Consider the following 12,700-nt stretch of genomic DNA (forward strand, 5'->3'; position numbering starts at 1 on the left):
AGGAAGAAAGAGACAGGGAAAGGAAAGAAGAGAGGTCTCAAACGCCGCAGCGGAGAAAAGGGTGAAGAGAAGAGGTAAAGAGAAGAGGTAAGGAAAAGAGAAGGACGAAGAAAGATGAAGACATACAAGCAAGGAAGGCGAAGAGTGCGGTACATTTACAAGCGTCCGTCTCCGGACGTAGGCACAAACCATACGCCCCAGAGGGGGAGAAAGGGAAGGAAAGAGCCAGAGGTGACGGGGGGGGGGGGGGGGGCGAAGATGGGGGATGGGGAAGGATACGGAAAGGGAAGGTATGCAGCCCGGAAAGGAAGGAAGGCCACATTAGCTCGGGGTCCCGTGCTCGCTACACACGTATCCACAAAAAGAGTTGTGGATCCCCTGGGGGGTAATATCCAGATGGTGGAGTATCTGATTATGAACTGAATCAGGGCCTGGGACTGTTTTATGGGGCAAGGAAACAGCCTGATGCAGCTCCCAGTGAGTTAGAAAGGTTCATTATATAATTCAACTTGGTGATGGGGATGGGGAGGAGGGGGGAGTCAATGTTTTCAAATCATCATTTCTAAATTAGAAAGATACATGACCATGAAGAGGACCCTAATGCCGTTGCAAAATTGGTCATACGGTGTTCAGCAAAGACCAATAAATCAGTACAAAGACCACTCTGAAGGACAAGATGCAAACAGCTGTTGATCTTTGGTGGCACAGAAGACCAAGGAGCTTGGCTCATATGTAGTAGGAAGAGGCACACATTCCCAAGGAGAAGCCACAGCACTTCCAGCATGCTTTTTACTGTGCTTAATTAGACAGAAAGCCTTAGTGCAGAGTCACATGTCACTTAACGCATTAAGGGCCATACAGCGATCCTGAACAGCTGTTGCAAAATCTTTAGTCCACCTTGATACTGACCAGCTGGGGAACGTGCCTGTAGGAAGAGGAACAGCAATTTCGGGTGATTGCATTGGAGACACATCCGACAACCTCAATGAGACAATCTTGGCAGAGAGGTGGTGAAAATGGTATCAGATGTATATAACTGCCAGTTGGCTCTTTGAAGAGCCCATAGTGGTAATTCATCAGTCGGATGGTGACAAGGAAGTGACAAGATCATCAGGCAGTGGTCACTGTCAGAAAGATCATCAAGGAGTGACCAATGTAGCGAAGCCACATGACTGGTGGAAGAGTTCATATGGTCCATAGCCGAAAAGATGCCATGGGTGGCACTGAAGAGGGAAGGAGTACAGTCGCTGAGAAGACACAGGTTGGCTTTCAAAAGAAGTTGGTTGATCAGAAGGCGTCTATCAGACGAAGTGCTACTTCCCCACAGAGGGTGATGTACACCGAAATACCCAAGTGCAACAAATGTTACAAATGTTGATTGCTGGAATAGTTTCCACTTGCACTAGTTTCCAACATGATATGAAGTGGAATCTGCTCATGGTATCTGTGCAAACAAACATACAGACCCCTCCAGTTGCCCACTCAAGCCAGTACGACTCACAGATTTTACTGTAACTACAAAGCCTTGGGGAATAGTCTCTAGTGAAGTGAGTTTCTTGGAGGGCAATACAGACAGCAGCATTACAGGAAATCAGCTGTCACAGTTCCAGCAGGTGACAGCAGTATACACTATAGTTTCAATGGATCATCACATCGATGGTGTCCCAGTTAGGTGTGAAGGGGCCACAAGGACAGGTCACCCTATGGAAGTGAAATAATGGTCTATGGAAAGATGCATGCTGAACATAACAAGAAGTGACAGGAAAATAAACACATGGATAAGAGAAAACACATTTTAAGGACATGATACTGATTTATGAAACTGAAATGAAGATGGTTCAGGGAATATAGCAAGATGGAATGACATGAGATAGATTAAAAAGATTCTGTGATGAATTCCTCATTATAGGAAAAGACCTGGAAACTACCTAATGGAAGAAAGATTGATGACATAAAGAAGCAAAAAAGACAATCTGGCTTGCTGAAGACTGTAACATACGGAGAACCCGTTCAGTGATTTCTATGAAGTGTACACAAAAGATAGCATGTCCATACAAGAGTCCACAAACACCACAGAAATCTACTCAAAATTATCTATTCTTTCATCAAAATGTGCAGTCTATTAAAAATAAAGTACATCAGCTTGAAGCTGAATTACAGTCTTTGAACAGCAAGGTGGTATGCGGTACTGGGAACTGGTTTGGGGACAAGGGTCCCTACTCCCAAGACTAGCATAATAATATCTGGAGGAGGAGGATATTAGTGTTTAACGTCCCGTCGACAACGAGCTCATTAGAGACGGAGCGCAAGCTCGGGTGAGGGAAGGATGGGGAAGGAAATCGGCCGTGCCCTTTCAAAGGAACCATCCCGGCATTTGCCTGAAGCGATTTAGGGAAATCACGGAAAACCTAAATCAGGATGGCCGGAGACGGGATTGAACCGTCGTCCTCCCGAATGCGAGAATAATATCTGGAGACGTGAATGTAACACAGGTGTTGAAGGTGAAATTACTAATAATTTGCTAAACATTTTGAATACACATTTGGCACAAATGGTAAAACCTGCTACTAGGCTATCAGAAAGTTCAGCATCAGTCTCAGACCACTTACTTATAGATAATGAAAGGCAGAAATGGTTCTGATAATTACTATCAGATAATAAAGCTAAAGACAAGCTTGGTAAAACTGACAAAAATGCAGACCTACAAAGGGAACTTCTCAGAACTTAAATTACATATTTTTTCTACAGCATTGGCAATCACACCTGTCGTGAGGTGTATATGGAAAACATTGTAGATTCTAAGATCTCTGAATCCTGTTCATCATTTAAATTCATTTCTGAGGAGACATTTACAAAAATAGGTGGATAACTGCAGGTATCAGAAAGACCTCATGCGCACTTAAATTTCTCAGTTCTTTACAAAAGCATAACACTAATAACAGTTCCCAGATTGCTGTCACATATATGAAAAGAATACATATAACCACAATGCTTACCACAAAGTCAACAACAAAATTATATATAATGCAAAAAATAAAAGCAAAGTAGTAAAGGCTGTCACAAAACATGGAACTGGGAAAGGTACACAATTACAAGACACACAAACCAAAAATGTAAGCAGAATAATACAAAATTCTCAGGAATTAGCAAATTCTGTTAATGATTAGCTCTCTGGTATTACAGAGAAGTTGCAACAAAATTCTTAATTAATCACTTGCAGCACCCACAATGAGTTACACAGCAAATACAGTGATGTTTCTCACAAATCAAAAGAGAACACAGAAATTAAAAATTGGACAAGGTTCCAGTCCATGTCCTGAAGCCATGCACAGACATCATACTAGCCACATTAACAAACATAATAAATTAGTCCTTTAGTTCAGGTATTTTTCCCCAGGATACCTAAAGCACATACGAGTTGTGCCCTTAGTAAAGAAAGGTAATAAAGAAAGTTTAGAAAACTACAGGCCATATTTGCTACTGTCTGCATTCACAAAGATAATCGAATCGATTACAAACAACAGACTAATGAGTTGCACGAATGAATACAATCTTTTTAGTGAAGCACAGTTTGGTTTCAAAAGTGGGAGAAGTACAATATCAGCCATCACAAACTTCCCAAAAGTGGCACTTGAAGCTCTTAACAAAGAGGACAGTGTTACACGCATATTCTTAGACTTATCCAAGGCTTTTGACACTGTTGACCATAAAATATTACTTAACAAGCGAGAAGTGCTAGGTGTATGAGGAAAGGCAAACAAGTGGTTAAAATCTCATCCAGAAAACAGGGTGAAAAGGTAGAAATAGTTGTCTGCTTATGGTAAATTTTTAGGACAACAAATTCAGACAAAAATGTAAACATAGGTACCTCTCAGGATACTGTATTGAGTCCAATTTTGATCTTGACAATATATTAGTGACTTTCCAAACAGTAAAAGGTAATTGATAAAACACCAGTGCTATTATAAGAGAAAGCAAGAGTGTTTACAACTGGGCAGTACGTAATACCACAAACATAAGGAAAAGAAAAAGTATGCACTTCAGCATAAAGAGAGAAAACAACTGTCAAATTAAATGTAGATAGATCTCCAGACTGTGCAGCATACACCTAGTTCTTAGGGATGAATATTAATTGTCACCTAACGTGAAATTAACACAGATACCGCAAAAAATTTTTAAAAAATAATAAAAATAGCACTAAGTGATGAAGAAAATTGTGAAATACTAGCCAATTTTTTTGAAAAACTACAAAACTGTCCACAACCAACAGAATCCCTCCCAACATCCAACACCAAAGCCCTGCAACAAAAAGATTCTACACTGCCAACGGAAGAAGAATTATCAAACACATAAAGAAACTCAAAAATAACAAAGCCTCTGGGGAGGATGAAATTGTAGCCAAATTTCTCAAAAGTCTAGGGCCTAATTCAAGATAGTAGTAAGAATTATTTGAACTACATGGGTCACCAAAGAAATCCCAGAAGATTGGACGTGTGCCTTAATACACCTATTACATAAAAAAGGGACAAACATGACGTGAATAATTACAGAGGAATTTCTCTATTCCCTGTCACATGTAAGATATTATCAGCTTGTATTCTTGAAGGAGCACAACAACTGCTAGAACCCAAAATCTCAGATTTCCAAGCTGGTTTCAGGCCAAACAGACCATGCTCAGAGCAAATTTTAAACCTAAAATTAATCACAGAATAAGGAAGATGCGAGGCAAGCCTACAGTATGTCTTTGTCAACTTCAAAAAGGCATATGACTCAATCCACAGATTGGATCAGAAAATACAGAAAATCATTCAGCAGACATTAACAAATACAACATCCAAAGTGAAATTTATGGGAAAACTTTCAAAACCATCCGAGATAAAAATTGTGGTTGGACAAGGTGATGGGTTATCGCCTATGTTGTTCAATGTAGTTCTAGACAGAATCATGGAAGAATGGGAAAAGAAACTTGAAGAAAATTGCTGGAAACTAATTCCATTAGGAAACAAAAAATAAATAAATAAACAAATAACCTACGAATCCCCTACTTAGCCTTTGCGGACGATCTCACAATAATGGCAGAATCTTGTGAGATGGCTATAAAACAGATAGAAACTCTAAAAGAATGTGCAGAGAAAGTTGGCCTGCAGATATCATTTGAAAAGATAGTGTTTATAACAACAAATTTAGAAATTTTCAAATTACAAACCAAATATGGAGAAATAAACAAATATAACACTTTAAATATCTAGGATAAATTATCTCTGAAAAATATGCACAACAAGAAAGAATACAGAAAGCTCATAAATGTTTAGGATTAGTGCAAAACCTCTATAATAAAAAATGCTTATCTTTAAATGCTTAAATTAGACATTACAAAACAGTAATTAAACGATCAATGTTATATGCCAGTGAAACCTTGGCACTAAACAGGAAAACTGATAAAGAAAATCTAAAGAAGGAAGAAAAATAATTAGGAAAATTTTGGGACCAAGATGGACCGAGAATGAATATAGACTGCAGAAAATGCCCAAAATTAAAGAATATTCTAACATGGAGATAGACATGAGGACAAGACGTCTTAAATTCTATGGCCACGTAATGAGGCTTCCCGAACACAGACTAACAGAAAGAATAGTAAAATACATAGATTGCCTCACTAATGGAGGAGAATGGATCCAAAATGTTAAAAAATAGTTGCAATTAGCCTAAATTATCAAAGAAGAAATTGATGTAAGGAACAATTTTCGAGTAAAAGTAGAAAAATGGGAGGTTAAACCAGAGACAAAAGCACGAAGAACTGGAACAAAATGGAGTGAAGAAAGAAGAGCTAAATTCTTGCAAACAATGACAAACTGGTGCACAAATAAAAAGAACCAGAAGAACAAGGACAAAAAATGGACCATTTTTACTTAGCGCCTTCACTCTGGGAGCTTTGCGACTAATAATAATAATAATAATAATATGTAATCAGCACATTATGCTCCAAGGGTTCTAGTACAAGTCTATAAAAGCCATTTTCTTGTAGTGACATACTATTGCTACACACACTCAATTCTTAACTATGGGTTCCTTTTCTGGGGATTGTAGGCAAAAACCATGGACTTAGTCTTAAATTTCAAGTAAGGGCCATAAGAAAAATAAGTAGCCTAGCTGTAGTAGTTGTGCTCATTGTACACACACACACACACACACACACACACACACACACACACACACACGGAGACACTGCCACATGTACCCATCCCAGACCCAAAATGAAGGAACTCTGGTCAACCTCATGTTCTCGCGACAAATACTACACTTCACAATCTCAGCAACCAGTCCAAATAACTGGAGGAATCTAATAACGGACACGTCCTCCCCCATCTCCGACCACAACATAACACTGTTATATTCATCATCATATCCATACCTAACACCAGAAGCCACACATAAAGTAAATGTCTTGCGGCACCACAAACAGCAAACCAATAACACCTAACGAAAATGCCAAACACATTAACAAAAAAAATTGATTAATAACTCACTGGAAAAACTTCCAAACCTTATGTCATGAGCTACAAACACTGCCAACAACTCCACACACACCACACCAAGGCTCAAATGAACCCAACACAAAAAAGAAACACATACATGCACACCCACACTGGAGGGCACCATCAAACACAACAAGACAACACCTACAAACACAACCAACTCAAACTCCCCGCTGTAATGATGTCACACAACACAATATCCTTAGGGTCACAGCTGACGGGTGGAATCAGATGCTTCCATTGACCTCCAATCTGTTGTGCAAATCAAGGAAAATGTTACTATGTCTTTCACTAATAGTTCTATACATAATCATGGATCAGTCCTTTGGACATACGCTTACCAAGGAAAAACAAGACTCAACCAGCACTTTCTATCAGGGAATAAAGTTGCACAATAAACTGCCCAAGGAGATGGATAAAATTACTAAAATACACCTGTCTGAAAAGGCAGACGAAACCTCCTCCATAAGAAATGCGTACAACACAAATATTACTTAGATGACTCAGTGTAGTGATTAATAATGAAAAAGGATAGCTGCATCACATCTTCACATTAGAATTCATGATTGCAAGTACTGCTTCTATGAGAAAACCATGTGCCACGATCTATAGCACACGATACTAATGTCTTGTCAATCTCCTCAGCTCTGTCATCTCATTCATCGTGGGGTATACCGACTCAGTTTTTCAGCTGGACCTAGAGGAAAACATGAAGACCTCCATGGGAGGTAGCTGCTTGTTTCTCAGCATGGCATCCATTTCCCAAAGAGACTTGAGGTACTTAGCAGCATTTTCGAGGTCCAGGAGTCACTAGCAGGTGTCAGAGTGTCCAGTGACCAAGTGCAAAACTTTGTTTTACATTATAAATTACCTAGAGACAACTGTGCATAAATCGAAGATCATCACAGAATAGCGACCAACCTAATGAGGCTGTACACGTAAGACAGTGACTCATATTCTGGAGGACAGAGTGTTCCTATATCATTTCAGCCAAATGCCGGATGCATGTGCCATCTTGCTTGAACGACAATTAACCAACTCAAAGTGTTTATTATTATTATTTACTATTCTTACACCCGTGTGGAGTTGCTAGTCTCCCATCGGGCGCCTCCCCAGGTAGCGGATAGGGGAATGCCCACCAGATATGGAGGGTACCGGGGAAATAAAATACCTGGGGTGGACCAAAACTAGCAACTACTGCCTTGTAGTTTAGGTATTGGATTACCAAAGGCTAAAGGAAGAAAACCTTGAGCAAAAATTACCTGGTCCTCCAGGTTGGGGGTTAATGCGATGGGCCAACTCCCCATTCATTGGAAAAACCTCACTGGTTAAAAAGCCTATAAGATTACAGCAGGACGGATATAATAGGAGACGAAAAAGGCTAAGAAAACGGACTGTCTTAATTGGTGTATGGAATATACAAGGATTACAAAATAAAGTAGGAGAAGTGATTAAAGAAATGGAGGCTAGAAATCAAGATATTATTATACTCCCAGAAACTAAGAAAAAAGGACGAGGTATTGAACGAATAGGATCATATACACATTTCTATAGTGGTGTCCCAAAAAATCAAAGAGCAAAACGGGGGATATCGATATTGATGTAAAACAAATTCAAAAGAATGGTCACAAACTGGGAACCTATTGATGAAAATCTGATTAAAATTAATATTGATATTCATGGATACAAAATTACTATTATAGGAGTATATGGAATAAGCGAAGATGAACCAATTTGTAAAAAGGATGATTTCTATAATAATTTAAATGGAATCATAGAGGATATCGGGAAAACCAGGGAGATTATTATTGCAGGGGATCTTAACAGTAGAACTGGAAGTAAAATTGGAAATAAAATTATAGGACCATTTGGAGAAAATGTTATAAATGATAATGGTAATAGACTTATTGATATCTGTGAACAAAATTCATTGAAAATATTAAATGGCTTTTATCAACATAAAGAAATACATAAATACACATGGCATAAAGATACATTGAATCAAAAATCAATAATAGACTATATTATAATTAAACAGCAAACAAGGATAAAAATACATGACATAAGAGTATATAGAGGGGTAACTCTTAGCGATCATTATTTGGTAAATTCCAAATTTTTATTCCCCTTCAGAGGAAAAAGCACTGAAGAAAATCGAAATTGTCCTATAGAAAATATACAAACAGAAATCAAAATTCCTAAATATAATTTGAATAGTTTGGAGAATGAAAGCACAGTATTTTTATATCAAAAGAGATTAGATGAAAAACTGGTAGAAACAGAGTTTGATAATACAGAAGATCAATATCATTATATTGTAAATAAACTACATGAAGCCGCCAAGGAAGCTTTAGGAGAAACAGAAGAAACACGTACAAACCATCCATTATACTACTGGAATGAAGAAATTAAAAAGGAAGTGAAATTAAAGAAAGAAAAATATTTAAAATGGTTAAATACCAGAAATCTTCAAGATAAAATAGAGCTTAATGCACAACAAGCGAAAATCCGGAAAAAGGTTGCAGAAGCAAAAAACAAAGTTTGGGAACAGTCATGTCAAAAAATTGAATCCTATATTGGTGGTAAAAGAAACACAGAAGCATGGAAAACTATAAAAAAATTAAGAAGGAATTCCAAAGAAACAACACATATTAAATATATTACTCATGACTCTTGGGAAAAATATTTTAAAAGTTTATTAACAGAAAACAGGGAAGAATACTTGGGAAACCCTGAATATAATGAAATGATAGATCTACAAGCAGAGAATTACATCCGTTTGGAAATAGAGACAGTAAAAACTGCAATAAAATCTTTAAAGAATGGAAGGGCTACAGGCATTGGAGGTATTCCTGCAGAATTATTAAAATTAGGAACAAAGAAATTAATGGAATTGTTAAGAAACCTTTTCGAAAGATGTTTAAATGGGGAAGATGTCCCAAATGATTTGAAAGTAGGATATATTTCAGTGATACATAAAGGAGCGAAAGATGAGTGTAAAAATTATAGGGGAATAACAGTGACCAATACCTTCAGTAGATTATATGGAAGAATTATTAAATATTTGTTAGAACAAGAATACAAAGAAAAGGAGGCTGAAGAACAAGCAGGTTTTAGAGCTGGAAGATCAACAATTGATCATATCTTTTGCCTACAACAAATTATTGAAAAAAAAAAAAATGGTTCGGGCACAACCTATACATTTAGTATTCATAGATACAGAAAAAGCCTATGATAATGTGCCTTTATCCAGTTTATGGAAAGCTTTAATATCAATAGGAATAAATCCAAGACTAATTAAAGCAATTCAAAATTTATATAAAAATTCTATTTCAAAAATAAAAATTGGTAAATATCTATCACATGGATTCCAAGTCACAAAAGGATTACGTCAAGGATGTAGCATCTCACCTACATTGTATAAAATATACACAGAAGTAACTTTACAGAATTGGAAGAAAAAATGTCACGCTATGGGAATACCAATAAATGATAGAACAATATACTCGTTACAATTTGCAGATGACCAACTGATTATAGCCCAAGACTATGAGGACATAGAGTATATGACCAGAAAATTGATTCAAGAATATAAAAAAATCAGGTCTAAATGTAAACATGAATAAAACAAAGTACATGGTAATTGGTGGAGTGAATGGAGACTTAATATTAGAAGAAGGGATGGGAACAATAACAGCTACTGAGGAATATAAATATTTAGGTGTGAAAATTACAAATGATGGGAAACAGGACAAAGAAATTAGATCAAGAGTAAATTCTGGAAAGACGACAATCTCTTTATTGAATGGAATTGTCTGGGACAAACACATAACAACTGATAACAAAATAAGGATTTTTAAAACAATAGTTAGGAGCATTATTACATATGGTTCAGAAGTGTGGACAACAAAATGGCAACTGAAATCAAAATTATTAGCCACAGAAATGGATTTCTGGAGACGTTCAGCAAGAATATCAAGACGAGAAAGAAGAAGAAATGAAGTAATCAGAGACAAGATGAAATGTAAAAATTCAATTATTGATTTCATCGAGCACAAACAAATTAAATCGCATGGACACATCAGACGAATGGAACAGGAAAGGCTACCAAAATGCATAATCGACTGGGTACCAATTGGAAGAAGAAAATGGGGACGACCACCTGATACATGGAAACAGGGAGTTCAGTCAGCAATGAGGAAGAACAACATTCCTGAAGATTTATGGATAAATAGAGAAGAGTGGAGAACAATAATTAGTGACTTACTGTAATCTAGAATAGGGGCTGGAAAAATGCACTCACATTGTAAATCCAGAATAATAATAATAATACTATTCTTACAGAAATAACTTTCCTACAACTAAGTTTACAAAGGTAATTAGTGCACAAAGTGTTGTTTAAACATCATACTTACTGCTCCCTGATACATCTCTATTTCTTTCTCTCCAAAATATGGCATCTGTTTGAATGGATTAACTGACACAAGAACTGGGCCAATGCATGTCTTAAGAAAATTAAGGAGCATACAGGTATACAAAAAAAACACTGAAAAGCAATATCCTACAACAGACAATATCAAATTTCAAAAACTGAAAGGATGACTTGTCTACCACAATGCAACAAAAAAGGTGATAAGAAAGAAGCAGAGAGTCATTTAATCTCTTTCTCACTTTGTGAGACGGGCACAATAAATATGAACTTCAGTAACTTGTACCAAAAAGGATACAAAGATGTAATCATCCATATAACGTTTCTTCAGGTTTTCCACAATAGAATCTTCTGTAATTTTCGGCAGTAGCACCATATCATCAACTCCTGAAAGCTTAACATTGTGGGACTGCCAGTGATAAACCTGTGAGCAAATGGTTGTTTTTTCCATTAACCTGATGTACACTAGTACAAGCTCTATGCTTTCTAAACATTTCCTTAGGCTAATCATCTGACTGTAAATGTCACATAATGCTATCAAATTTTCACTTACAAAGCTACGTAAATAGAAATATAAGCAACTATTCTGGTAAACTTCTGTCCTGGTCACAAAAGGGGATTTTACCGTAAACGTTAAAGAACTGACAAATTACAAAATGTTTTTGTTACTCGTAGTCACTTCTTGATAATCGTTATCTGGGCCAATATGTGAAGCTGTAGTGTAAACACCGGCTTTTTATTTCAATAACATTTTTAGGAAACTATGCTACTTGTTTGTTATGAACCTACACCAACTATACTAACGTCAAATGAGTTAATCTGATAGTGACACTCACCATTCTGCCTAGTTAGGAGGTGTCTGTTCCAGGAATTTATTTATTTGTTACTTTTAATTTTACTTTACCGGTAAAGGAAAATGAATGCATTCCACATTGCTTGTGTTATCAGTTCATATCTGTCAAGTGTCAACAACAAACACCACCCATCCTGTATCTTCTTTGGCAATCGCGAAGTTCTTCTGTGAATTTAAAGGAGATATCTTCACTGTTCGAAGTGCATGTTGTGCCGATGAGGATCCCTACAACGTAATACGCTAAATAAAGGAAGTGGATCTGAGTCATGCATCTGAATCACTTGTCACATGAGCAGCAAAAAGGGTTATTGAGAGAAGCTGAGATCGAAAAACCCGACAGAATTGGTATGCAACAGATGTTTCTTCTTACATCTGTATGTTGAGCGCAGTATTTGTAATGTCCTGGCGAACAGTACATAGCGCACACTGCACCGTGGCAAAACAAATAAATTATTAACTAAGTTTATGAAATAAATGTATATGTCTTCTTTTCTCGTCCCTGCCTCTCGATTAAATGTCGTAACCAATACGATAAAGATTTCCGGACTGGAAAATACGATGGACATATCGCTGCAAACATGTGTTTCACATTAAACAGTTGTTGGCATCAGTGACTTTTACTTCTCGGACGTCATCTCTCTAATTTATACTGTTTGACAAACCTAGACCAATAAATTTACAATCACATAAGAAGTATCGTAATCAACAATATCGCGTCAAATATGACTGCACCCAAAAAAGCTGGCAATTTTTTTTTATAACGCCAGTACACCTTTGCCACACCGAAAAGTATTATTGCAACTCGAAAGAAGTTTAGTTGATATGGGAATACAAGCTTTCTCGTTGAATATCATTGATGAAATCTTCCCGTGTTATCAGCCG

General features: G+C 37.0%; 1 protein-coding gene across 2 annotated transcripts in view; it reads right to left on the reverse strand.

Annotated features, from left to right (window-relative positions):
• Nucleotides 1-12,221, reverse strand: part of LOC124615360 (unconventional myosin-Ie-like) — a 384,348-nt gene extending 372,127 nt beyond the window's left edge. Inside the window, exons 1-4 of one of the 2 annotated variants that reach the window (XM_047143176.1) lie at nt 12,189-12,221; nt 11,802-12,043; nt 11,264-11,389; nt 10,952-11,041 (exon numbers count right to left, since the gene is read on the reverse strand). In XM_047143176.1, coding sequence (XP_046999132.1) covers nt 10,952-11,041; nt 11,264-11,389; nt 11,802-11,804 — 219 coding nt within the window. In that variant the 5' untranslated portion in view covers nt 11,805-12,043; nt 12,189-12,221. Of the gene's footprint in view, nt 1-10,951; nt 11,042-11,263; nt 11,390-11,801; nt 12,111-12,188 lie in introns of those variants that run through there. The other variant, XM_047143175.1, reaches the window with a different exon arrangement.
• Nucleotides 12,222-12,700: the final 479 nt, after the last annotated feature.

This window comes from Schistocerca americana, chromosome 5, assembly GCF_021461395.2.
Source record: "Schistocerca americana isolate TAMUIC-IGC-003095 chromosome 5, iqSchAmer2.1, whole genome shotgun sequence".
Taxonomy (NCBI): domain Eukaryota; kingdom Metazoa; phylum Arthropoda; class Insecta; order Orthoptera; family Acrididae; genus Schistocerca; species Schistocerca americana.